Below are 27,992 nucleotides of genomic sequence, written 5' to 3'. Positions count from 1 at the left end.
AGTGCAGCGCTGGGCTAGTGTTCAACCCCCTCCTCTCCAACTGCGACTTCCCATCCAATGCCCCCACTCCCAACTTCTGCATCAACTTGGTGGACGGCCTTTACCCGGAGCCCAGCAACCCCTCCACCTTCTACCAGTGCTTCGGGGGGGTCGCCTACTACCGGAGTTGCAGCTCCCCTCTTCTATTCAACAGCACAACCTGGCTTTGTGACTTCCCAATCGAGATTCCATTCCTGCCTATCTATCCTCCGAAACTGACAGAAGAATCAAACTTCTGTGAAGAGAAGTCTAACGGTTTCTATAGCGACTCAGAGAATGTTGCTGCTTTCTACCACTGCCAGGAACACACCACTACTCACTTCCTCTGCCCCTCAATCCTCTTCTATAACCCAATGATCACCAATTGCGATTTTCCTTTCGCTGTCCCTGAACCGGATTATTGTGCCCAGTTGGACAATGGTCTTTATCCAGAAAGCAGCAATCCAGCTGCCTTCTACCAGTGTATCGACCACACTACTTACTATTACACATGCCCCTTTCCTCTTCTTTTTAATAGAGAGTCGTTAATGTGTGATTTTAACAGTGTTGTTCCTCCCGCTACCCCCAGCTCTACACCTGCATTACCTGAAACCTTCAATGCACCCGCATTACCCGAAAACGCCATTGCAACAGAATTATACGAAACCACCACTGCACCCGCATATCCCGAACCCACCACTGCAACAGAATTATACGAAACCACCACTGCACCCGCATATCCCGAACCTACCACTGCAACAGAATTATACGAAACCACCATTGCACCCGCATATCCCGAACCCACCACTGCAACAGAATTATACGAAACCACCACTGCACCCGCATATCCCGAACCCACCACTGCACCAGAATTATACGAAACCACCACTGCACCAAAATTATACAACTTAAACTTCTGCATCAACAAGCCCAGCTCGTTCTACACGGATCCCGAAGATCTGACAGGTTTCTACCAATGTGAAAATGAACTCACCTACTACTTCACCTGCCTTGAGGGCATGGTCTTTGATCAAAAGGTCCTGAACTGTGTGGTTCCTCCTGCTGCCTCCAGCCCTGCACTAACATTATCCGAAACCACCACTACCCCCAAATTATACAACTCAAACTTCTGCGTCAACAAACCCAGCTTGCTCTACGCGGATCCTGAAGATTGGACAGGTTTCTACAGATGTGAAAACGAAGTCACCTTCTACTTCACCTGCCTTGAGGGCATGGTCTTCGATCAAAAGGTCCTGGACTGTGTGGTTCCTCCCGCTCCCTCCAGCCCTACACCCACATTATCTGAAACCACCAATACCCCCAAATTATACAACTCAAACTTCTGCGTCAACAAACCCAGCTTGCTCTACGCGGATCCCGAAGATCTGACAGGTTTCTACCAATGTGAAAATGAACTCACCTACTACTTCACCTGCCTTGAGGGCATGGTCTTTGATCAAAAGGTCCTGAACTGTGTGGTTCCTCCTGCTGCCTCCAGCCCTGCACTAACATTATCCGAAACCACCACTACCCCCAAATTATACAACTCAAACTTCTGCGTCAACAAACCCAGCTTGCTCTACGCGGATCCTGAAGATTGGACAGGTTTCTACAGATGTGAAAACGAAGTCACCTTCTACTTCACCTGCCTTGAGGGCATGGTCTTCGATCAAAAGGTCCTGGACTGTGTGGTTCCTCCCGCTCCCTCCAGCCCTACACCCACATTATCTGAAACCACCAATACCCCCAAATTATACAACTCAAACTTCTGCGTCAACAAACCCAGATTGCTCTACACGGATCCTGAAGATCTGACAGGTTTCTACAGATGTGAAAACGAAGTCACCTTCTACTTCACCTGCCTTGAGGGCATGGTCTTTGATCAAAAGGTCCTGAACTGTGTGGTTCCTCCTGCTGCCTCCAGCCCTGCACTAACATTATCCGAAACCACCACTACCCCCAAATTATACAACTCAAACTTCTGCGTCAACAAACCCAGCTTGCTCTACGCGGATCCTGAAGATCTGACAGGTTTCTACAGATGTGAAAATGAAGTCACCTTCTACTTCACATGCCATGAGGGCATGGTCTTCGATCAAAAGGTCCTGAACTGTGTGGTTCCTCCCGCTGCCCCCAGCCCTGGCTTTTGCATCTTGAAACCCAACGGTATCTACAGAGACCCCGGCAACAGAGCAGGTTTCTACGTGTGCGTCAAGAGACGTCCTTTCTACAAGACCTGCCCCACACCTCTGGTGTTCAACCCTGAGATGTTAATCTGTGACTACCTCTCTGGCACACATAGTTAAGGTCAATGGTACCTGATGCACCTGCATTACCCAAAACCACCACTGCACCTGCATTACCTGAAACCACCACTGCACCTGTATCACCTGTGGCTAAACTCACTGTGGAATCATCCGAGTCAACAGAAACAACCGGCTCTACACAAAAAACAGTGTAAACCTCGCTGGGCTCATGTATTCCCTGTAAGCAGTTCTGTCATGTTGTTTGATGATTTAAATCAACTCTTAGAAAAAGAATAAACTATTTTGAGCTGTAGTTTTTATTTTCTATTTCGTTTATTTCTTCTTTTTTTGGGGGGTGTCTAATTTTGTATCACAAAAAGCAATTCAATTAAAACATATTGAAATTAAGGATAGATCTACATAAAAAGTAAGCCATATCTAACAAATAATAATAATAAAAAGACGTCACTACATTTAATATGAATAGTATATATCTTAAGGGATCTCTGTTGTGGGCGTCTTACACAAAGAATGATATCTGGGGTTAGAGGATTGCACCTTATTTAAATGTTTTTGTACTGTTGAGTTTTATATGCAAGGTTTTGAAGATACTGTATATGTACTTTTTTTAAAATAAAGTTGTCATATTAACACTGGAGTCTCTTTTTCTTCTTGACCTTAAATTGTGACTTTCTAGTATCATACTGCTTCTGAACCCTGAATACACCTTTAAAACATCAGGCACAATGTGTTGCCTTTTGCACCAGTAACAAATACAATCCATGTACTTCACCACAGCATGAGTTAGCAGGTTGATTGAACGTGTCTAAGTTGTTTTGTGTTAGTTTGTTTCTCTTCTGATGGATAGAATGGGGGCTAGCATTCCCTGCTGTCACAAAGCAGAGGTTGTGTCCAGCATTAACATTACACAGCACTTCAGGGGTAACGACACGCTGATATATTCTTTGAAAGAGAAGAATCGATTTGACAGAGCTGAGCATCACACAGCTTGCTCCATTGCAGCACGTTCAATAAAAATCCTGATAATGGAAGGAGAGAGGATTTGAGGAATCTGGGAATTCATTTCACATTTCTATTTGTCATTTGCTAGACATCTCTTATGATGGGGGAACAAACAGAATATTTTTGAAGACTGTATATTATAAGTTTGGGTGTTATATTTTGCATATCATTTCCATACTGTATTCTAGTTAGTTTTGAGAAACAGATTTAGATGGACATAAAAGCACCTCACTGCTAAAATGGCTATGATGAGTGCTAACATATTCTAAATACATAATCAATACTTATCCACAAGGGTTTAACTGTTTCCTAAGATGGGAATGTCATCAATGACCAGGCTGAAGAACTGGATCTGCGAGCTCTAGGGGAAGAACAGCCCCTTCATTTAAAATTCTCAGTTAAATTGATCGTTGTCTAAATTATTTTATTAATGGAATTGCTGTAAACCTGGGCTGGTTTTTTTTTATAGTCCCTTATGAAAGTTTCCAATAGCAAAAGCACAGCAGAGTGTAATAAAGCATAGTGAAAGCATGGTAAAGCATAGGTAAGCATTGTAAAGCCCAGAGAGATATGCTGAGGCATATTAATAAACATGGTAAACCAGTAGCATACCATGGAAAAGCATGGGAAAACTGCAAATTTACTGTACAGATGACCATGTTAAACTATCATTAGTGCCACCCTTTTATAAACTTTGAAACACAGTTAATATTTATTCAAATTCTCAACTCTTGCAGCTCACCAGCTGAACAGCAATTGCTGGAACTGTCAGTAGGGTATTGCAAAATTTAGGAAAAGCAGTTTATACTGGGGAAAGAAATGAAGACAAAATACTTAGAAAAAGTATATTGAATATATCATTTTATAAACTCATATTCTGTAAGTTGGAGCAGGAACAGGATTGTGCATATTTATGTATTATATTGTATTGTATTGTATTGAAATGTATTGTATTGTATTGCATTGTTCTTGATCCAGGTTTGACTCTTGGAGTAGCAGAGTGGAAAACAGGTTTCAAGGCAGAGGAAGCTTGTGTCCCTACAGCTACAACTACCTTTCTGGAATGCAAACCTACCAGCCTGTCAGCATCTGTCAATGAGAGTGCAGAGAGGGGGAAATCATGCAGTAAACAGAATCCACAGTTATACACTATATAGAATGAACTCATTTTGCTTGATAAAGTCAAATGAAACCTGCTGAATAATGCTACGTTAACATATTGATTTACATACCGCTTTGTATAGTTTCATATACTTAGCGAAAAAAGTGACATTTCAAAATCCAACATGAAATACTGTACTACTATTATGGCTTCTAGTAGACTTTTGCGATATCATTTTGTAATTTATTTTATTACATAATAATAATAATAATAATAATAATAATAATAATAATAATAATAATAATAATAATAATAATAATATTGGACTTCATAGAGTTTCTGGTAATCATATCTTACTTACAACTAGGAATAAACATTTTATAAGCAGTTCAGAATATGTAGTATCGACATGGACCCTGTTGCATTTAATCATTGCACAGGGAGTATCAGCACAGATAACTGACTCTTAAAAGCCCAGTTTCTTGCTTTCCAATGGAAACCTATGGGTTGGGGTTTCCCATATGACAATTAGTTAAAAAAAGAATAGCAAGCCAGTTTTGCTAAAACACATTTCTATTTTAAGGGATACATCCCACTTGCAGCCATGCTCTGTAACAATGAAGCCATGTTCTGTAACAATGAAGCCATGTTCTGTAAACAACGCCTCAATAATGAAGATCTTACAGTCATTACCAGTGCTGAATTCTTTCTCATGTGTAAAAGGTAACAATACCAACCATCCCCATAAAAAGGCAAAGGGATCTGCAATAACAAGATGTGATATCAACCAAAAAAAGACATTTTCTCATTAAACTAGGTAATGCAAAAAGTTTAAACGAGACACAGTTGAGACTATCTTGGACCTTTTAAAATGTGCTCAGAAGTTTAAAAAATGCAGCTAATTGTGTGTATTTTTATACAGGTGCAGCTGTATAGAAAATCTAGGTTATCATTCTCTTGTTGGAATGATACTCTTATTTTAGATTCTGTGCAGTTCTAGACACTACACAAAGACCATTTTAATATCAGATCAGGAGAAACCAGCAAGAGGAATCTTGTTCTCCTTGGTCTTGTGGTTTTCCCTGTCTTGACCAGTCTTGTCCAGTCTGTTTTCTTTCACCATCTGGTCTAGGGGGGTGGATATTGAAACAATGACAACGCAATGGAATTACATGCTAACCTGAATTACATGCTAACCTGAATTGCCTGCTATTGTCTTAAACAATGACATTAGCATCTGAATAGTCTTGAATTTAACGTAGGTGTTTCTTTACTTGCCCAAACCCTCCCTGAACAGGGTATAAAGCAGGGTACCCATCACATAACACACATCACAGCTTCAACATGGAAACAGCGATCACTTATAGAGGTAGGAGGGCATTTCTGTTGGGTGATATTGGGTTATAGTTGTTGGTTTATAGTTGTTGGTTTATATTTGTTAATTATGTCAAGTATTGTTTTGTGTAGAGCTCTGGGTTTTTAGTTTTTAGTTTTTTTTATTGTTGCTTAAAACTCTTTTTATTTGTTAGAAATTAATAATAATGAGACCATTTTTTAAAATCAACTTCTTTTTTTTTGGTTTCTTCTACTCACTGCTACTTTTTCTCATCCTCTGTGCTGTATTTTTTTATAAATAGTTTTTACGCTGCATTATTTAAGCTTCACTCTTTTTTTAACTGAGAAAGGGGTGCTTAGTGAAAATATTGGTCCATGCAATTAACAGAGCCATTCAGAGCCGTCGGTCTCAAATATTTAATTCAATTTTTAGAAATGTTTAAACAGTTGTTGTGAACTCTATGGAGTGTGAGAAGTTACCCTGCCATGAATTAAAAGCACACACATGCATTATAAAATAGATATATAGACAGGAAGCTTAACATGGTAGAATCGTGCACACACTGACTGAAGGGGATATATAGTTATTGTGGTTTTGAGCGTGCTTTGCTGTGCTTTCACAATGCTTCCTCTTTATTGTGCGTTTACTGTAGGGTGTGATAGGGAGTGTTAATCAGAGAAACTGCTCTCCAGTGACTAACTGTGTCAATTTCATTCTGTCTTTCTAGGAGCACTGTCTCTGCTGCTGATTCTCCATTCAGGTAATTATATTACAATTATGAACCAAATAAACTAATGATTTTCGACAGCATGAATGCCTGTACGGGCCACGCTCGCAAAAGCATTTACACCAGTGATCTTTCTTTTGTATTTGCTTTCATTAAAACAAATTAAAAAATAGGGAATTTGTAACTGTAGCTGAGGGAATATGTAGAGCTGTATCTTGCTATATCTGTCAAATATTTATCTAATATATTTAGCTTGCATCAAAATTTCTAACTAATATAATCTGATATACTGTATGCTGTCTTTATTACGACAATTGTTTAATTGAACCTAGGTGCTGTATTAAATTAAGTAATTAAGAACCTGGTTGGGACAAGTTCTGGGATGGGAATGGGCTGAAAGTGCCAGGATTTAGGACCCATGAACCCTTATGCTGCATGTGTCATATATGTTGTCTCTTTTGAACGTGGCTGTTTCATACATGTTCGTGTAGCTGCATGTTAGAGTCATGTCATGTAAAACATATGTTCTCTTGAGGATCTTCAAAGCCTTTTATTGCTCAATTTTATAAAAACACTAGAAATAAACACAGCAGGTACATTTTCTTCAAGACACAGGCGTAAAAAGCTTTGGAAATCATCCCCATTGTTAACTTGTACATGTCTGTGTTTCCTTTACTGGTAATAGCTGTAAATAAGCAGTAGGGGTCAGGCTAGGGCTAGATCTAGTGTAATAAAGTTACTTAGTAACATTTTCCAACAATCTTGATTATTGTCAATTATTTCTGGGTTATCAGAAAGCTTTACTGTTATATTAAATGATATGGAATGCCAGACACATGCCTGTATTCTTTGGGTCTGTTTGGATGAATTAGATAAACTGATATTATTTAAATGCTCTTGACAACAGTTCAGAAATTAATTTAAATAGCTTTCAGTCCATTGACATACACTTCTCCATCTCCAGTTCTATAACCATTCATGATTAATTATCTATATCCAACAGCCAGAGCATTCGACCTGAATTTCTGTGCCGGCAAGCCCAACGCGACAATGGTGGATCCAGAGAGCAGTGACAGCTACTACCGTTGTGACAGTGGGGTCACCTACCACTACCAGTGCAGCGCTGGGCTAGTGTTCAATCCCCTCCTCTCCAACTGCGACTTCCCATCCAATGCCCCCACTCCCAACTTCTGCATCAACTTGGTGGATGGCCTTTACCCAGAGCCCAGCAACCCCTCCACCTTCTACCAGTGCTTCAGGGGGGTTGCGTACTACCGGAGTTGCAGCTCCCCTCTTCTATTCAACAGCACCACCTGGCTTTGTGACTTTCCAATCGAGATTCCATTCCTGCCTATCTACCCTCCGAAACTGACAGAAGAATCAAACTTCTGTGAAGAGAAGTCCAACGGTTTCTATAGCGACTCAGAGAATGTTGGTGCTTTCTACCACTGCCAGGAACGCAACACTACTCACTTCCTCTGTCCCTCAATCCTCTTCTACAACCCAATGATCAATAACTGCGATTTTCCTTTCGCTGTCCCTGAACCGGATTGCTGTGCCCAGTTGGACAATGGTCTTTATCCAGAAAGCAGCAATCCAGATGCCTTCTACCAGTGTATCGACCACTCTACTTACTATTACACATGCCCCTTTCCTCTTCTTTTTAATAGAGAGTCATTAATGTGTGATTTTAACAGAGTCGTTCCTCCCGCTACCCCCAGCTCTACACCTGCATTACCTGAAACCTTCAATGCACCCGCATTACCTGAATCCACCACTACCCCCAAATTATACAACTCAAACTTCTGCGTCAACAAACCCAGCTTGCTCTACGCGGATCCTGAAGATCGGACGGGTTTCTACAGATGTGAAAACGAACTCACCTTCTACTTCACCTGCCATGAGGGCATGGTCTTCGATCAAAAGGTCCTGAACTGTGTGGTTCCTCTTCCTGCCCCCAGCCCTACACCCACATTATCCAAAACCACCAATCCCCCCAAATTATACAACTCAAACTTCTGCGTCAACAAACCCAGCTTGCTCTACGTGGATCCTGAAGATCGGACGGGTTTCTACAGATGTGAAAACGAACTCACCTTCTACTTCACCTGCCATGAGGGCATGGTCTTCGATCAAAAGGTCCTGAACTGTGTGGTTCCTCTTCCTGCCCCCAGCCCTACACCCACATTATCCAAAACCACCAATCCCCCCAAATTATACAACTCAAACTTCTGCGTCAACAAACCCAGCTTGCTCTACGCGGATCCTGAAGATCGGACGGGTTTCTACAGATGTGAAAACGAACTCACCTTCTACTTCACCTGCCATGAGGGCATGGTCTTCGATCAAAAGGTCCTGAACTGTGTGGTTCCTCTTCCTGCCTCCAGCCCTACACCCACATTATCCAAAACCACCAATACCCCCAAATTATACAACTCAAACTTCTGCGTCAACAAACCCAGCTTGCTCTACGCGGATCCTGAAGATCTGACAGGTTTCTACAGATGTGAAAACGAAGTCACCTTCTACTTCACATGCCATGAGGGCATGGTCTTCGATCAAAAGTTCCTGAACTGTGTGGTTCCTCCCGCTGCCCCCAGCCTTGGCTTTTGCATCTTGAAACCCAACGGTATCTACAGAGACCCCGGCAACAGAGCAGGTTTCTACGTGTGCGTCAAGAGACGTCCTTTCTACAAGACCTGCCCCACACCTCTGATGTTCAACCCTGAGCTGTTAATCTGTGACAACCTCTCTGACACTGCAGACACACGTAATTAAGGTCAATAGTACCTGATGCACCTGCATTACCTGAAACCACCACTGCACCTGCGTTACACAAAACCACCACTGCACCTGTATCACCTCTGGCTAGACCCACTGTGGAATCAACCGGCTCTACAGAAAAAACAGTGTAAACTTCTAGGCTCATGTATAGCCAGTAAATAGTTCTGTCATGATTGATGATTTAATCAGTTTCTTAAAACAGGCATGATATTTTAAACCCGAATGTCTTATTTACTTATCTAAAATATACTGAGCACATTTTGGGTACCGTTAATGCTTCGTATTTTTCTTTTCTTTTCATCTTTTCTTTTTGTAGAGGGGGGTTTAGTTTTATTATCACAAAACTATATTCAATTAATAGCATATTGGATTGAATGATATGTCTACATTTAATATGAATAGTATATATCTTAAGGGTTCTCTGTTGTGGGCTTCTTACACAAAGAACGATATCTGGGGTTAGAGGATTGCACCATTTTGAAATGTATTTGCACTGTTGGGTTTTATATGCAAAGCTGTATATGTACTTTTTGTTAAAATACAGTTTTCATATTAACACTGGAGTCTCTTTTTCTTCTTGACCTTAAATTGTGACTTTCTAGCATCATACTGCTTCAGCTGCTACTGAACCCTGAATACACCATTAAAACAACAGGCACAATGTGTTGCCTTTCGCACCAGTAACAAATACAACCCATTTATTTCACCACAAGCAATCATTTAGAATGTTTAGTGAACATGTCTAAGTTGTTTTATGTTAGTTTGTTTCTCTTCGGGCTGAATAGAATGGGGGCTAACTTTCCCTGCTGTCACAAAGTTGACATATGGCACAAAAGATCATTTACTTTTCATGTAGAGGATAACATTATTCATAAATATACATATATTTAAACATAGTTTGCAGTATATATAAATATATATATATATATATATATATATATATATATATATATATATATATATATATATATATATTTACAGTGCTCATCCTTTATAACGCTGTAGTGGGGAGCTATAGTTACAAGACCGTGCTATTTGTGTTATAACGAGTATAAAAGGGCTACTGTAATGGCATTATGGAGCAAATGGGAGCCACACTATAACGGGGCGCGTTATAACGGGTGACCACTGTATATATATGTATTGTTTATTACATATATAATTTTACAATACCTCTCCTGTTGGACTCACTTAATCGCTGTGTCAAGAAGTCATGCTTTTAACACAATGGATTTACATAATGCACTATTTACTAATGAATGCACTAAAGGAATAATTATCTAAAGACTTAAATATTTTTTACATGTTCCACAACCTTTTATAGATAGCGATATAAGGCTGGTTACAATCAGCTGGAGAACAATTATAATAATGAATAGTACTAGGTAAATGTCACATAGAGGAATCTGGGGAGGCACTTTGTTGACTTTGGCACCAGGTAGTATTGTTCACAGCACTTCTTTCACTCACATACAGCACAGTGCAACAATGCACTGGGAAGGTTAAAGAGTCTTCATTATTAAAACTATAGGAACTGTTTAAGAAATGTTAAGGGCGCTTTTTAGGGCGTTCATTCAAAAGAATGGGGACCCTTATGCACTGCACGTCCATCTGCCTGTCACACTCTAGATGGTGAGCATCAGATCTGCCTTGATTTTGCACCAGTCTACTCCAGACTTGTATCTTAAACTGTTAGCCTCATATAGAGATTTGGGACTGCCACCCTCCTGATTTTATACAAATACTTTTGAACTTTCAGGTAGTGTGACCCTCTCTGCTTGATGTGTGGGAATTTTTTTCTTTTTAGTTTATTAACACTTTTAAATATCTTACTGTCGTATTGTTTAGCAAATGAGATGAGTTGTTTTTTAAATTAATATAATTTTTTTTCATAGGTTTATAAATAGGTTAATATTATAGGTTAATATAAAATAGCACTTTCCCTTGGGAAGCAGGATCTTTTCAGGACTGGCAGTGCCAGACACAAACATCCACCAACGCAGGCACACACATTCCAGGACGACTCGCCTCTCAAGCTGCTCTGTTCTTCACAGACCCCTGCTTCAAGCTAAATAAGAGGAGTTTATAAAGTGTGTGGGATAATCACCAGCTCAGCCTCGAATTAAATGGCCAGCCAGTCTTCTCATTACTTCCAATTGTTTCGGTTGTAGCTTGTTAATGTTTCAGCCAAGTGCTCAAACAAAACAATGTCCAGGGATCATCAAAAAGTGCAAATCACAATAAAGACTTGTCATATTTCAAATACTGATAAAAACAACACAAGAAACAGTGATATAAATAATAATAGAGTGTTAGGTTTAGAGTTAGGGAAGTAGTGTGGTTTGTAGGATACACAGCTGCTGAAGGGGATATGGGGTTAGGCTTAGGTATAGGTATAGGGATGTGAAAGTTGTAGGAGACACAGCTGTTGAAGGGGTGTTAGAGGGTGGTGGGTGTAGTCTTTGGGAGGACCAGAAACAACGTCACACACACAGGAAGCTTGTGGGCAAACCTCAGTGCCACCTGGCGACTGAATAGAGGTTTATTAAATAAATAAAAAAACAACAGTGCCAAAACCACAGTCAGCACCCAGGCAGAGTAGCAGGTATTTCAAAAACAAACACAACAGCCCCCGGTAGTACCAACTATGGTAGAACCGGGTTAAAAAATAAAAAGAGTAAACAAACAAGTCCCACACAATAATAATGTAGTGCTCCAAAGGATAGTAGCTGTCGTTCTTTAAATGGCCACGTTAGTGGTGGTGGCGCTGTGTCTGCAGTTGGCTCCTTCACGCACTCACTGCCCTGAGCGGAAATGAGACTTCCGGGTACTTCCAAAACATTCACTCGAGAAGAGAAGAACGTAGTCGGGACGCAGGCAGCCGCCTGTTCAGGGGTCTGGAATAGCAGCAGAGGTAATTAGCAACACAAACAACAGCCCAGTGTACTCCTGTTGCTAACCCAGGACAGAGAGCACAAATGCAGAAACAGCGGAGCCTAAATACTGCCCAACCCCGCCTCTGCAATCAGCTATGCCCCCGCCTCAGCCAACCGGCGAACACAGCACAGCTGACCGCAGAAAGTGAGCCCGGCGACCGTGCGGTTCCGCGTCAGGGCAAAACGACCAACCACACCAGAACTCCCAGTATGATCGTTTTCTGGTCGTAGCAGAGTGTTGTTTTCAAGTTGCCAATCAAATTCTGATTAGCTAAAAAGGATCAAATAGAAATATGTATCAGCCATTCTGCCCTCTACCGTTGTATGTGTTACGATTAGGGCTACCTTGTATCATGGAATGTTACGACCTACAAATAGGTATTTCAAGATATTTCATGGTTACACACATGCATTAATCAGGAAAAACAGCGCTGTCACATTCAGAATTGATCATTTTCTTTAGAGTTATTATACAACAAATGTTCCTAAATGTTTAAATGCTTACCTGAAAAACAGTAAATGCTATATTGTGGACTATTTAATTTTGTATGTCCAACTTTTAAATACATCCTATTTTCACTATCAGTGTAATTCCGATCTTCAATGCAGCTGGTGTCTTTTTTGTTGAAGAAATTTTAAAGAAATTGTGCAGCTCTATGCAGTGTGTGTTCAATCATTTACCTGAAGCAAACTAACCCGGCTGCAGGGTTCTTAAATGCAGTGTAACAGGTAGTGCGTCAAAGCAAACGTTCTATCAGAAATGGGAAAGGGTACATTTCACAGAAATCTTTAAATCAGTGATAACCATGAAAAAACTACACCCTGAGATGATTAGAAAAATAAACATTATCTCAGAACTAGCAACCTGGTACATTCTTTTCCAATGAGCCTCAACGACTGTTAGGAAAAACTGAAATAATCAGGAAACAGAGGTGTTAAAAGCATATTGGGTATATTAACCACAGTCCACAGTCACGCCAATATTATTATTTGTTTATTTAGCAGACGCCTTTATCCAAGGCGACTTACAGAGACTAGGGTGTGTGAACTATGCATCAGCTGCAGAGTCACTTACAATTACATCTCACCCGAAAGACAGAGCACAAGGAGGTGAAGTGACTTGCTCAGGGTCACACAATGAGTCAGTGGCTGAGGTGGGATTTGAACCGGGGACCTCCTGGTTACAAGCCCTTTTCTTTAACCACTGGACCATTCATTGGCAGGTTGTCTTCAATATTCACTGTGGTTTATTGAATGTTTCACCATAAATCAGCCTGCAGTAATTGCTATAGTAAAACATTTATATTTCTCCAACAGTCTCATTTTTTGCTAGATGATAAAACACTTATGGCCCTGTCTCCTAAAGTAGCCTGTATTGAGAGCAAGCTTTAGGATTTCTCTCTTGTCACCATGAAACCCCACAAGCTCTCTAAAATCTCCAAATAATCTTCTATGTCAAAGATACAGACAGACTTTCCATTCATTAATGTAATACAATTTGATTTGAATTTGATTATTGTATTTTCCATTAATCAGAAACATTAAGTCCAGAATATGATATCCTTGAGACAAAGTCATGCAAAAATGGAAAATAAGGGCTTTTTATTTGCTTGCGGACATGCCTATAGCTGGAATTTAGAGTAATGTGTCAATATCAGCTTTAACATTTACATTAACATTAACCCCATTATCTGACAAGTGCCATGGATTGTAACATTTAATCTGAAAGTGTGATATCATTTAAGTGTAGGAAAACAGCTCCTGTGTTGATAAGAGTATTGGCCTCTGGTTTAAAGGTACATAAGGAGAGTACAGCCCTCAGTTTAATTTACCAAGCTGAAGATGGGTAAGCTACTGATCTGGACTGGTAAGTACTGCTCCCATTGCTATCTGCTTCTGCTAACTATTACTGAATTGCAAGCTTATTGCATTTTAGATCAAGCTGTATAATGTTATGTTACACATCTGTTCAGGTTGCTCTATGCTTTACTCTCAGGTATAGCCTGTGCTATTATATTTATACAGTACCTACAGACTTCTGAGCTTCAGGTGCACTGCTTATCGTACTCACTTGTAATAATATAGAGTATATAATACAGGTGTATATAGTATATGTTTGTATAGAGATAACCTTTTTTATACCTTGTTGAGTTCATGTTTGTATCTGGCCCTCCTCAGCCAGTGACTCATTGTGTGATCCTGAGCAAGTCACTTAACCTCCTTGTGCTCCGTCTTTCGGGTGAGACGTAATTGTAAGTGACTCTGCAGCTGATGCATAGTTCCACACCCTAGTCTCTGTAAGTCGCCTTGGATAAAGGCGTCTGCTAAATAAACAAATGTCTGCTAAATAAACAAAATGCAGGGTTGTGGGGTTAAAAACCCTGCAGTAAAACAGTGTATTTATAAGTCATTATTATTATTATTATTATTATTATTATTATTATTATTATTATTATTATTATTATTATTATTATTAATCAAGTGTTGTTACTGCAATTTATAGCTTTTCTAATGCATTTGATAGAATGTATTCCCATCTATAAAGTAAGTATTATTCATTGCACATGGCTGGCGTCACTTCCAGTGTCATTAATCCACACTGCTTCTCTCTCACAGGCCTGGCCTTCCTGCTGCATCTGCAGCTAGGTAAGTCATCTTCAACACTCACATCTTTCACAAACCAGCACGCTGCATTTAGAAATAAAACTTGGAACTAAGTTTACCACATCACCTGATCTATGCCTTCGCTGGAATGAGTAACAACCAGATCACGACTTATGAGTGGAACGATGTTAAACTCTACTCGCAGTTCAACGGCCTCAAGAACCAGTGAGTTCCTGTCGAGGGAAAGACCAAAACCAAACGGGCGAGGGGTAGGACAAGGGGATGCAAGTGGCAGAGTAGGATAAACTATTACACAGTGGCACATGTCAACATTTCAATCAAGACTCCACAAGGTAAGAACCTGAAACATGTGTAGAAACTAAACGTCTCTCTCTCTCTCTCTCTCTCTCTCTCTCTCTCTCTCTCTCTCTCTCTCTCTCTCTCTCTCTCTCTCTCTCTCCCTCTCTCTCTCTCTGTCTACCTCACAGTCCTGTCCTCACAAACCCTCCTCTCTCTCTCTCTCTGCAGGTTCTCTGCTATGGTTCCTGAGGCAGTACGAGTTTGACGGGCTGGACATTGACTGGGAATACCCCGGCTCCAGAGGCAGCCCCTCCCAGGACAAGCAGCTCTTCACCGCCCTGGTCCAGGTACTGGGAAACACACTGACCACCATCCCACGATTCTGACAAACTTGTGCTTGCTTAAAAGGCAGTGGGGGAAAAAGCAGGAACTAAGAATGTTAATGTAGCTTGCTTCAGCATAACATGTTGAAACTAGAAATTAGAATCTAAGATTTTCCCAATAATAGACTCAGAGGGAACTGGTCCACCTAGATCATTGAGAATCACTATCTGATACATATGTCACACTGTGTAAGACAGCTAATGATTGTTCATAAGCTGTTCCTAAAATGTCCCGTTCTTAAACTGTCTTGCGCTCTGTTTCACAGGAAATGCAGGCTGCCTTTGAGGCTGAAGCCAAGCAGAGCAACCGCCCTCGTCTCATGGTGACTGCCGCTGTCTCAGCCGCCAAGGGAACCATCGACTCTGGATACCAGGTTGCCCAGGTCTCCCAGTGAGTATCAGCAAGCCAGCATCGAGGGGGAGAACCCTGAATGATAGAGACAGCTGAGCCATGAGATTACAATCATCGCCATGCCATCCTTGTTAGCAGGAACTGTACTGAATCCTGGCTATGAGACTGGCCTAGCCACTGAGAAGCTTCTCGCCCCTGTACCTGTACTGCTTCATTGAGAGCCCTGTCCTCCCCACAGGACTGCTTGTATAAACCTCATAAACCTTGTTGTAAATAGTAAGAAAATCAATAACACTGCCTAACAGTTCTAAGATACTGCCACTGGATCCAATGCCACTAAACCAGCTCCTTCCTGCCTCCTGCAGGTACCTGGATTATCTCCACGTGATGACCTACGACTTCCATGGAACCTGGGAGCGTCAGACTGGTGAGAACAGCACCTCTGTACAAGTGACCTGCCGACCAGGGTGCCATGACCGACTTCAACGTGGTGAGAACATCTTCTTAACTGTACTGAACGAGATCTAATTACATAGGAATTAGGATTAGAATTGTACAAATTAGGATTAATACCTGGAACGGATGTCAACTACCACATTGTTCATTCAATCTAACTCTTTGTTTGTCTGCTCCCATTCCCAGAACTATGCCATGAACTACTGGAAGAGCAGTGGTGCCCCTGCAGAGAAACTGCTGGTCGGCTTCCCCACCTACGGACACACCTGGACCCTGGCAAACCCCTCCAACAATGGTGTGGGAGCCCCAGCCACTGGCGCCGGACCTGCAGGACCCTTCACCAGTCAGGCAGGCTTTTGGGCCTATTATGAGGTACGCAGGTGGGCCCAATGGCTTTTCCTTCTTCTAGACATTTCTTACCCCAGTATTATATTGCATTCATGCAAAATTCATATGTCATATTAATAACATGCAAAAGTGAGCCCCTTTCTTTAAGTAATGCTATATTTAAACAAACTGTCTTCTTCGCTGTCTTTAGTGTTTTGTTTCTATTTTACAGGTCTTAGACTCCTTCCTGTTAGCCAGGAGTTAAATGCTGGTGATGGACCTGTCTCCTTGTGTAACTCCCACTTGGTCTCTGTCTTCTCCCCAGATCTGCACCTTCATCAATCAGGGAGCCACTCAGGCCTGGGATGCCCCCCAGGATGTCCCGAATGCCTACAAAGACAACCTGTGGGTCGGCTATGACAACGAGAAGAGCTTCAACATCAAGGTGGGTCTCAGCCGAGCTTTGCTTTTAAGCCCCAGGGAATGGAAAATCTACTGACCTCCCTGATAACCAATTCAACACCGTGCTCTATCTCTTTGTTGCCCCCTACAGGTTCAGTGGCTGAAGCAGAACAACTTTGGAGGCGCCATGGTCTGGACTATCGATCTGGATGACTTCAGCGGCACCTTCTGTAACCAAGGCAAATACCCCCTGATCAACACTCTGAAGACTGCACTGGGAACAGGCAGCACAGGTAATTGATGACTGTCTGTCTATCTCATTTGTGTAGAGGCCATGCTTTTGATAGCAACTCAGGGATCTCAGATACACTAACCCACATCATGGAAACCTAACGACATGGAACCCAGAGCTGACAGTCCCACATGCTGCAAGATGACTGCATCATAGAATGGGTTCATTCAATTTAATGGTGTAGTTCTGGATGGTTGCTGCTTTAGTCGTTTTACGATCTCAGTGAAATTCTCAGACCGTGGATAAGATGCTGTAACCAAAAAGGCAAAACCAAAGACTCATTTATAAGTAACATAGGCCAGCTGGGTAAAGTATATTTTTGTAAAAGACCTTTAGATTTAGATTCTTACGGTAGTTGCTGTATGTTGTAGTTGTTGAGTGTCGGGTTTTCAAACTGACCAGCTGACCTCCTTTTTCTCCCAGGTTGCACCGCATGAGCAAACACCCTGCCCCCCGTGACTCAGGCCCCAGCCCAGCCCGACCCTCCCTCAAGAACCACTTCTGGCACTGCCTGAACGGAGTGACCTACAACCAGAATTGCCAAGCTGGCCTGGTCTTCGACCCTAGCTGCTCCTGCTGCAACTGGCCTTGAGCACGGACAGCACCCTCTGATTAAATCCCCCCAGTGATCAGAACGGCATTGTAACACCCAATCAAGAATGAATTAAAATACTAATGAAAAGCAATCTTTTGCGTCTCTGTTTGTCATTTCATTGTGCACAGCTTTTAATAGCAAATGCAAATACGGTATCATCATATCCATACACAAAACAGCCATATCAAAATATGGAAACAGCAATAGAGTAATACAATATCTTGGTTAAAAAGATTGACCATTGTAACGAACAAATTTATTTTCCTGTCCATTCTGTGCTAGCTGCTTTATAGAATTTTACACTACAGATATTTCAAGGTTCAGTTCTCCCTTGTTATTTCACATTTCAATAATTCGCAAATTCAACTAATTCATAGTTAAGCCATGCAACACACTTTACTCTACAAGGATCCCTCAGTTTTTCATTGTCCCCTTAGTGGTTAATGGTTGTTAAGACTGTTAGCTAAGGAAGTGACGCATTCCCCTTTCTAGTGCAGAGGGGCATGCGATCTTCAGACTATGCTAGGGGGCGCTGACAGCTGACAAGAGAAAACATTGAGAACCGCAAAATAAAATCATTACTCGCGTGGCAATGCATTTCATTTTCCCGCTCCTCACAGCTTTGAACCCGGGCCGGCTGCCCCGCTCGCCCTGCACCAGTTTCAGCTCTGTTTGTAGGTATCAGTCATTTTAACAGGGATCAAGCACTGTCCTGTAACACAGACAAGTCTCTTAAATCATGTGATGCACCATACCGGATTGTTGTGGATGTAATTCTGTCAGTGTCCGTGATGCTGCGATCATAACCACAACAGGAAGGCTATGAACCTCAAGTGCAGGAATAATCAAGGGAGCATCGCTGTGTAACATGTACGTTTATACACTCAAGTCCATTGCAGATATCGTCTTGGACAAGGTGACTTTAATGAGGGTCCAACGATAGATATTCAGCAGTAACTCACTGACTGTTCATTCACTGCACAAACATGAGCACAGACAACAAGCCACTTTCTTATTGAGGGCGGAACTGTGTTACTAGAAACACATTCCCTCCAGGAAACACTATCTCACTAACTCTTGTGTTGATTGCATTACTTGCAGTACGTTTGTGATGGTGCAAGTCCCATCCCATGTAAACCAAATAAAAACTATAGCCTTGCTTGAGCCTATGTGGACATCAAATCATGACTTTTGTTTTTACCTATTGTGGCTGTGAATTGTGATTTTTAACAATGTAAATCCCTGGTATAAACAAAAGAGAACTATGTACAGTACGTGTCCTTAAATGTGGCGGGGTGGTGCAGCAGGTTGAAATATGTGAGAGAAAGAAACAAGAAATGATTTGTTATTTAAAAAGAACTGTACTGAATGCTGAAAGCGGTTATCTCTTTGAAAAGGTGCACATTTTCATAGCAATGCGCCAGCGGTATTTCAGTGCCTGAAATACATATTATATATTGTGACACTGAGGGCTGCAGTGGTGATGTCAAACCAGGAAATGAAAACCAAAAACACAGGACGTACGTTGATTGAATTGGGCTCTAAAACTTTATGACACAGCGATGCAAAATGACCTTGACATAATGTTAAGGTGCCTGCAATAGCTCCTGTGCTATTGACACACAGATTAGTTTAAGAAGAGAGATTATAACACGTTGCATCCAATCTATTTTAGGCTGGCTATTGCAGAGTGTTGTTTCCAAGTTCTTTTGATAACCTATAAATGGAATATTTGTCTGTAACATGGCAAACAAATTCTGATTAGTTAAAAAGGATCAAATAGAAAGATGTATCAGCCATTCTGCCGTCTAACTGTTGTAGGTCTTTCTAGATATTTCATGTTTAAACATAATATGTATTTAAGAAGAAAAAACAGCATTGTCACATTCAAAATTTACCATTTTCTCTAGAGTAATTATACAACAAATGTTCCTAAATATTGAAATGCTTATCTAAAAAGCAGTAAATGCTCCGTTGCAGAATATTTCATTTTTTATGTCCACCTTTTAAAGACATTCAATTTTCACCATCAATGAATTATCAAACAAAATAAAAACAGAAATAGGTGTGTAAAATACAACTGACATGTCAAATGTTCCCTTTTTGTACTGGACACAGCGCTTAGCAGATATAGTTCCAATCTTTGATGCAGCTGGTGTCTTTTTCGTTGAAGACTTTTTAAAGAAATCGTGCAGCTGTATGCAGTGTGTGTTCAATAACTTACTGGAAGCAAACTAAACCGGCTGCCAGGTTCCTAAATGCAGTGTAACACGTAATGCACCAATCAGGCAAACGTTTACTGTATTTATTTGTAAGTGATCAAATATATTTATATTTACGCTGTTCTATCAGAAATGGGAATTTTTATGGGGAACTACATATTACCTGGCAATGGGTAAATTTCATGGAAATCTTTAAATCCAGGATAACCATGAAAAAACAACGCCCTTAGATGATTAGAAAAAGAAACATTATCTCAGAACTAGCAACCTGGTACATTCTTTTCCAATGAGCCTCAACGACTGTTAGGAAAAACTGAAATAATCAAGAAACAGAGGTGTTAAAAGCATATTGGGTATATTAACCAGTCCACAGTCACTCCAATATAAAATTCACTGGCAGGTTGTCTTCAATATTCACTGATTTATCGAATGTTTCTGCCATAAATCAGCAGAAAGAAGCCTGTATTGAGACCAAGCTTTAGGATTTCTCTCTTGTCACCCTAAAATCTCCACATAACTCATTCTGCTCAGAAAGGGGTTCCACCCCCCTCCCCGTCCTCCTCCTATGTCAAAGATACAATACAATTGTACTGTAATTATGTAATACAATTATGTAACTATTGTATCTTCCATTAATCAGGAACATTAAGTCCCGAATATGATATCCTTGAGACAAAGTCATGCAAAAATGGAAAATAAGGGCTTTTTATTTGCTTGCGGACATGCCTATAGCTGGAATTTAGAGTAATGTGTCAATATCAGCTTTAAAATTTACATTAACATTAACCCCATTATCTGACAAGCGCCATGGATTGTAACATTTAATTTGAAAGTGTGATATCATCTATGTGTAGGGAAACAGCTCCTGTGTTGATAAGAGTATTGGCCTCTGGTTTAAAGGTATATAAGGAGCATCCAGCCATCAGTTTAATGTACAAAGCTGAAGATGGGTAAGCTACTGATCTGGACTGGTAAGTACTGCTCCCATTGCTATCTGCTTCTGCTAACTCTTACTGAATTGCAAGCTTATTGCATTTTAGATCAAGCTGTACAATGTTATGTTACACATCTGTTCAGGTTGCTCTATGCTTTACTCTCAGGTATAGCCTGTGCTATTATATTTATACAGTACCTACAGACTTCTGAGCTTCAGGTGCACTGCTTATCGTACTCACTTGTAATAATATAGAGTATATAATACAGGTGTGTAACTTATACATGTTTGTATAGAGATACAATACCAGGACAGTCCGGAAGCCATAACCTTTTTTATACCTTGTTGATGCTGGTATCCAAAATGCAGGGTTGTGGGGTTAAAGACCCTGCAGTAAAACTGTGTATTTATAAGTCATTATTATTATTATTATTATTATTATTATTATTATTATTATTATTATTATTATTATTATTATTATTATTAATCAAGTGTTGTTACTGCAGTTTATAGCTTTTCTAATGCATTTTATAGAATGTATTCCCATCTATAAAGTAAGTATTATTCATTGCACCTGGCTGGCATCACTTCCAGTGTCATTAATCCACACTGCTTCTCTCTCACAGGCCTGGCCTTCCTGCTGCATCTGCAGCTAGGTAAGTCATCTTCAACACTCACATCTTACACAAACCAGCACGCTGCATTTAGAAATAAAACCTGGACTTTATCAATGAAGCAGAACCAATGCACCAGCACAGCTTCACTTATATAATTGCATCTCAATATAGGCTGATCCAGTTATGTGACAGCTGGAGCAATGCTGTTCAATAACTGTTTATATATATATATTAAGTATGGTACAACAGTTATTGAACAGTATTGTTCCAGCAGTCAAATAACTGGATCAGCCTATATTATTTGATATAATGATTTGATTGGCTCTTATAATTCTGACATTGTAGGTCTTTCATGTTATGGTAACTTTTGTAAAGTGTTGAACTATTGGTTAATTTACTTTATTATTTCTTATGTTTGATAAGTGATTCTGCATTATTTTATATATTGTTGTATCTGTCTCTCCTACGTATTTTATTGTGTTATATTTTTGTATGAAGTGTTTCTTATGACTGAATATCTATTTTCTCTATTTGCAATTTCACTTTTATCTTTACAAATATTTTTGAATACTTTGCATGTGCTCTTACAGGTTTTAATGTCCATTTATGTTTACTGTGGACCAGAATGTCAGCAAAATGTTTGATGGTGATTGAACAAGTAACTACACCTCAATCTAGTTCTCTGTAAAAGACCACTTTAAGTAGGGTTGGCCACACTGCAGACACAGTGTAATGCATATATGATTAATATTTCTTCTTAACCTTGTAATCCCAGGATCCTCCTACATCCTTTCATGTTACTTCACCAACTGGGCCCAGTACAGACCAGGAGCTGGGAAGTACTTCCCCACCAACATCGACCCATGTCTGTGTGATCACCTGATCTATGCCTTCGCTGGAATGAGTAACAACCAGATCAAGACTTATGAGTGGGACGATGTCAAACTCTACTCGCAGTTCAACGGCCTCAAGAACCAGTGAGTTCCTGTCGAGGGAAAGTCCAAAACCGAACAGGGGCGAGGGGTAGGACAAGGGGATGCAAGTGGCAGAATAGGATAAACTATTACACAATGGCACATGTCAACATTTCAATCAAGACTCCACAAGGTAAGAACCTGAAACATGTGTAGAAACTAAACGTCTGTCTCTTGATCCCTCGCAGGAATGGAAACCTGAAGACCCTCTTGGCTATTGGTGGCTGGAACTTTGGAACAGCTCAGTGAGTTTTGCTCTGTGTGCATTCTTTACTCTGTCTCTCTCTCTCTCTGTCTACTCATGGTCCTGTCCTCACAAACCCTCCTCTCTCTCTCTCTCTCTGCAGGTTCTCTGCTATGGTGGCCAGCTCTGGCACCCGTCAGATTTTCATCCAGTCTGTGATCAAGTTCCTGAGGCAGTACGAGTTTGACGGGCTGGACATTGACTGGGAATACCCCGGCTCCAGAGGCAGCCCCTCCCAGGACAAGCAGCTCTTCACCACCCTGGTCCAGGTACTGGGAAACACATTGACCACCATCCCACGATTCTGACAAACATGTGCTTGCTTAAAAGGCAGTGGGGGAAAAAGCAGGAACTGAGATTGTTAATGTAGCTTGCTTCAGCATAACATGTTGAAACTGAAATTATCATCTAAGATTTTGTCAATAATACACTGAGAGGGAACTGGTCCACCTAGATCATTGAGAACCACTATCTGATACATATGTCACACTGTGTAAGACAGCTAATGATTGTTCATAAGCTGTTCCTAAAATGTCCCGTTCTTAAACTGTCTTGCGCTCTGTTTCACAGGAAATGCAGGCTGCCTTTGAGGCTGAAGCCAAGCAAAGCAACCGCCCTCGTCTCATGGTGACCGCCGCTGTCTCAGCCGCCAAGGGAACCATCGACTCTGGATACCAGGTCGCCCAGGTCTCCCAGTGAGTATCAACAAGCCAGCATCGAGGGGGAGAACCCTGAATGATAGAGACAGCTGAGCCATGAGATTACAATCATCGCCATGCCATCCTTGTTAGCAGGAACTGTACTGAATCCTGGCTATGAGACTGGCCTAGCCACTGAGAAGCTTCTTGCCCCTGTACCTGTACTGCTTCATTGAGAGCCCTGTCCTCCCCACAGGACTGCTTGTATAAACCTCATAAACCTTGTTTTAAATAGTAAGAAAATCAATAACACTGCCTAACAGTTCTAAGATACTGCCACTGGATCCAATGCCACTAAACCAGCTTCTTCCTGTCTCCTGCAGGTACCTGGATTATCTCCACGTGATGACCTACGACTTCCATGGAACCTGGGAGCGTCAGACTGGTGAGAACAGCCCTCTGTACAAGGGACCTGCCGACCAGGGCGCCATGACCGACTTCAACGTGGTGAGAACATCTTCTTAACTGTACTGAACGAGATCTAATTACATAGGAATTAGGATTAGAATTGTACAAATTAGGATTAATACCTGGAACGGATGTCGACTAACACATTGTGCATTCAATCTAACCCTTTGTTTGCCTGCTCCCATTCCCAGAACTATGCCATGAACTACTGGAAGAGCAGTGGTGCCCCTGCAGAGAAACTGCTGGTCGGCTTCCCCACCTACGGACACACCTGGACCCTGGCAAACCCCTCCAACAACGGTGTGGGAGCCCCAGCCACTGGTGCCGGCCCTGCAGGACCCTTCACCAGACAGGCAGGCTTTTGGGCCTACTATGAGGTACGCAGGCCTGCTAGGCCAACTTGATGGGCCCAATGGCTTTTCCTTCTTCCAGACATTTCTTACCCCAGTATTATATTGCATTCATGCAAAATTCATATGTCATATTAATAACATGCAAAAGTGAGCCCCTTTAAGTAATGCTATATTTAAACAAACTGTCTTCTTCGCTGTCTTTAGTGTTTTGTTTTTATCTTACAGGTCTTAGACCCCTTCCTGTTAGCCAGGAGTTAAATGCTGGTAATGGACCTATCTTCTTGTGTAACTCCCACTTGGTCTCTGTCTTCTCCCCAGATCTGCACCTTCATCAATCAGGGAGCCACTCAGGCCTGGGATGCCCCCCAGGATGTCCCCTATGCCTACAAAGACAACCTGTGGGTCGGCTATGACAACGAGAAGAGCTTCAACATCAAGGTGGGTTTCAGCCGACCTTTGCTTTCAAGTCCCAGGGAATAGGAATTCTACTGACTTCCCTGATAACCAATTTAACACCGTGCTCTATCTCTTTGTTGCCCCCTACAGGTTCAGTGGCTGAAGCAGAACAACTTTGGAGGCGCCATGGTCTGGACTATCGATCTGGATGACTTCAGCGGCACCTTCTGTAACCAAGGCAAATACCCCCTGATCAACACTCTGAAGACTGCACTGGGAACAGGCAGCACAGGTAATTGATGACTGTCTGTCTATCTCATTTGTGTAGAGGCCATGCTTTTGATAGCAACTCAGGGATCTCAGATAGGAAATCTAACAACATGGAACCCAGAGCTGACAGTCCCACATGCTGCAAGATGACTGCATTCAATGTAATGGTGTAGTTCTGGAAGGTTGCTGCTTTAGTCGTTTTACGATCTCAGTGAAATTCTCAGACCGTGGATAAGATGCTGTAATAAAAAAGGCAAAACTAAAAACTCATTCATAAGTAACATAGGCCAGCTGGGTAAAGTATATTTTTGTAAAAGACCTTTAGATTTAGATTCTTACTGTAGTTGCTGTTTGTTGTAGTTGTTGAGTGCCCGGCTTTCAAACTGACCAGCTGACCTCCTTTTTCTCCCAGGCTGCACCGCCCCAGCAAACCCCCTGCCCCCCGTGACTCAGGCCCCTGCCCAGCCCAACCCTCCCTCCGGTGGAGGCAGCAGTGGTGGCAGCAGCAGTGGAGGGAGTGGCTTCTGTGCCGGCAAAGCCAGTGGCTTGTACCCTGATGCATCCAACAAGAACCACTTCTGGCACTGCCTGAACGGAGTGACCTACAACCAGAATTGCCAAGCTGGCCTGGTCTTCGACCCTAGCTGCTCCTGCTGCAACTGGCCTTGAGCACGGACAGCACCCTCTGATTAAATCCCCCCAGTGATCAGAACGGCATTGTAACACCCAATCAAGAATGAATTAAAATACTAATGAAAAGCAATCTTTTGCGTCTCTGTTTGTCATTTCATTGTGCACAGCTTTTAATAGCAAATGCAAATACGGTATCATCATATCCATACACAAAACAGCCATATCAAAATATGGAAACAGCAATAGAGTAATACAATATCTTGTTTAAAAAGATTGACCATTGTAACGAACAAATTGATTTTCCTGTCCATTCTGTGCTAGCTGCTTTATAGAATTTTACAGTACAGATATTTCAAGGTTCAGATCTCCCTTGTTATTTCACATTTCAAGAATTCGCAAATTCAACTAATTCATAGTTAAGCCATGCAACACACTTTACTCTACAAGGATCCCTCAGTTTTTCATTGTCCCCTTAGTGGTTAGTGGTTGTTAAGACTGTTAGCTAAGGAAGTGACGCATTCCCCTTTCTAGTGCAGAGGGGCATGCGATCTTCAGACTATGCTAGGGGGCGCTGACAGCTGACAAGAGAAAACATTGAGAACCGCAAAATAAAATCATTACTCGCAAGGGAATGCATTTCATTTTCCTGCCCCTCACAGCTTTGAACCCGGGCCGGCTGCCCCGCTCGCCCTGCACCAGTTTCAGCTCTGTTTGTAAGTATCAGTCATTTTAACAGGGATCAAGCACTGTCCTGTAACACAGACAAGTCTCTTAAATCATGTGATGCACCATACCGGATTGTTGTGGATGTAATTCTGTCAGTGTCTGTGATGCTGCGATCATAACCACAACAGGAAGGCCAATGACCTCAAGTGCAGGAATAATCAAGGGAGCATCGCTGTGTAACATGTACGTTTAAACACTCAAGACCTTTGCAGATATCATCTTGGAAAAAGGTGACTTTAATGAGGGTCCAACGATAGACATTCAGCAGTAACTCACTGACTGTTCATTCACTGCACAAACATGAGCACAGACAAGAAGCCACTTTCTTATTGAGGGCGGAACTGTGTTACTACAAACACATTCCCTCCAGGAAACACTATCTCACTAACTCTTGTGTTGATTGCATTACTTGCAGTACGTTTGTGATGGTGCAAGTCCCATCCCATGTAAACCAAATAAAAACTATAGCCTTGAGCCCATGTGGACATCAAATCATGACTTTTGTTTTTACCTATTGTGGCTGTGAATTGTGATTTTTAACAATGTAAATCCCTGGTATAAACAAAAGAGAAGTATGTACGTGTCCTTAAATGTGGCGGGGTGGTGCAGCAGGTTGAAATATGTGAGAGAAAGAAACAAGAAATGATTTGTTACTTAAAAAGAACTGTACTGAATGCTGAAAGCGGTTATCTCTTTGAAAAGGTGCACATTTTCATAGCAATGCGCCAGCGGTATTTCAGTGCCTGAAATACATATTATATATTGTGACACTGAGGGCTGCAGTGGTGATGTCAAACCAGGAAATGAAAACCAAAAACACAGGACGTACAGGTGAAGCTGAAGCGCTACCACACTCAGTATTTTATTAATAAACAAAAACAAACAGTTTATACCAAACACAAAATAAAGGGCACACTGGCCAAAGTAAAAATAAACACCAACAAATAATTCTTACTATAAACAAGTACCTTGTTTGCTGGCTGGTAGCATTCACTCTTACTTCCTTAACTCTCTCTAATACTCTCCTCCGCTCTGAGCCAGGAGTGGGTCTTTTATACTGTGGATGGAGCCGTAATTACCCATTAAATAATTACAGTATATATATATATATATATACAGTATATACAATATATATGTATGTGTGTATATATATATATGTATGTGTGTATATATATATATATATATATATATATATATATATATATATATATATTTATGTGTGTGTAATGGTCAGTGTTGTGTGATTCACTGCCGTTATGGATTCTGTCCCCTGTTGGTGAGATGAGAGGAAGTTAAAAGCACTAAAACCAGGATTGCAGATGAGTCCAGTTCTTTTGCATTGTGGTTAAGACGCTTGCTTGCAGTGCACGGTCTCAACAGAATCGAGAACCTGCAAATGTGGAGCAATTTATATTTTAATTCGATCAATAAATTATTAGTGATGAATTAAAAAAAAAAAAAACATGTACCGTATTTTCTCTATTTAATTAAACAAATTTGAATTACCCTACAACACTTTTTTTCAAGCTCAATGTTGATTGAATTGGGCTCTAAAATTTTATGACACAACGATGCAAAATGACCTTGACATAATGTTAAGGTGCCTGCAATAGCTCCTGTGCTATTGACACACA

The 27,992-nt window shown here is 41.2% G+C and overlaps 2 protein-coding genes and 1 pseudogene across 4 annotated transcripts in view; all 3 read left to right on the top strand.

Moving 5' to 3' along the window:
* LOC131702731 (acidic mammalian chitinase-like) overlaps positions 1-25,750 on the top strand; it is a 122,645-nt gene extending 96,895 nt beyond the window's left edge. The window contains exons 2-12 of one of the 3 annotated variants that reach the window (XM_059004616.1): positions 21,006-21,076; positions 21,666-21,695; positions 22,432-22,633; positions 22,819-22,875; positions 22,978-23,143; positions 23,445-23,569; positions 23,896-24,019; positions 24,172-24,357; positions 24,652-24,771; positions 24,880-25,021; positions 25,412-25,750. In XM_059004616.1, coding sequence (XP_058860599.1) covers positions 21,052-21,076; positions 21,666-21,695; positions 22,432-22,633; positions 22,819-22,875; positions 22,978-23,143; positions 23,445-23,569; positions 23,896-24,019; positions 24,172-24,357; positions 24,652-24,771; positions 24,880-25,021; positions 25,412-25,668 — 1,434 coding nt within the window. In that variant the 5' untranslated portion in view covers positions 21,006-21,051 and the 3' untranslated portion in view covers positions 25,669-25,750. Of the gene's footprint in view, positions 1-20,959; positions 21,077-21,665; positions 21,696-22,431; positions 22,634-22,818; positions 22,876-22,977; positions 23,144-23,444; positions 23,570-23,895; positions 24,020-24,171; positions 24,358-24,651; positions 24,772-24,879; positions 25,022-25,411 lie in introns of all 3 variants that reach the window. The other 2 variants (XM_059004615.1, XM_059004618.1) reach the window with 2 other exon arrangements.
* Positions 5,714-9,792, top strand: LOC131702730 (uncharacterized). The gene is made up of 3 exons (XM_059004614.1): positions 5,714-5,758; positions 6,453-6,485; positions 7,456-9,792. Exons 1-3 carry the CDS (start codon positions 5,734-5,736, stop codon positions 9,228-9,230), a joined length of 1,833 nt encoding a protein of 610 aa, XP_058860597.1. The 5' UTR covers positions 5,714-5,733; the 3' UTR covers positions 9,231-9,792.
* Positions 12,166-17,953, top strand: LOC131702732 (acidic mammalian chitinase-like; annotated as a pseudogene).
* Positions 25,751-27,992: the final 2,242 nt, after the last annotated feature.

The sequence above is a fragment of the Acipenser ruthenus genome, chromosome 30 (assembly GCF_902713425.1).
Source record: "Acipenser ruthenus chromosome 30, fAciRut3.2 maternal haplotype, whole genome shotgun sequence".
NCBI lineage: Eukaryota > Metazoa > Chordata > Actinopteri > Acipenseriformes > Acipenseridae > Acipenser > Acipenser ruthenus.
The sequence above is the reverse complement of the archived record's forward strand: the minus strand, read 5'-3'. Positions and strand labels throughout refer to the sequence as shown.

What these genes read in the sequence shown, in the direction of transcription:
- LOC131702730 (XM_059004614.1), top strand. Translation starts at nt 5,734, where the DNA reads ATGGAAACAGCGATCACTTATAGAG. An exon ending in AACAGCGATCACTTATAGAG is followed by an intron (nt 5,759 to 6,452) that starts GTAGGAGGGCAT and finishes CTGTCTTTCTAG; the next exon opens with GAGCACTGTCTCTGCTGCTG. An exon ending in GCTGCTGATTCTCCATTCAG is followed by an intron (nt 6,486 to 7,455) that starts GTAATTATATTA and finishes TATATCCAACAG; the next exon opens with CCAGAGCATTCGACCTGAAT.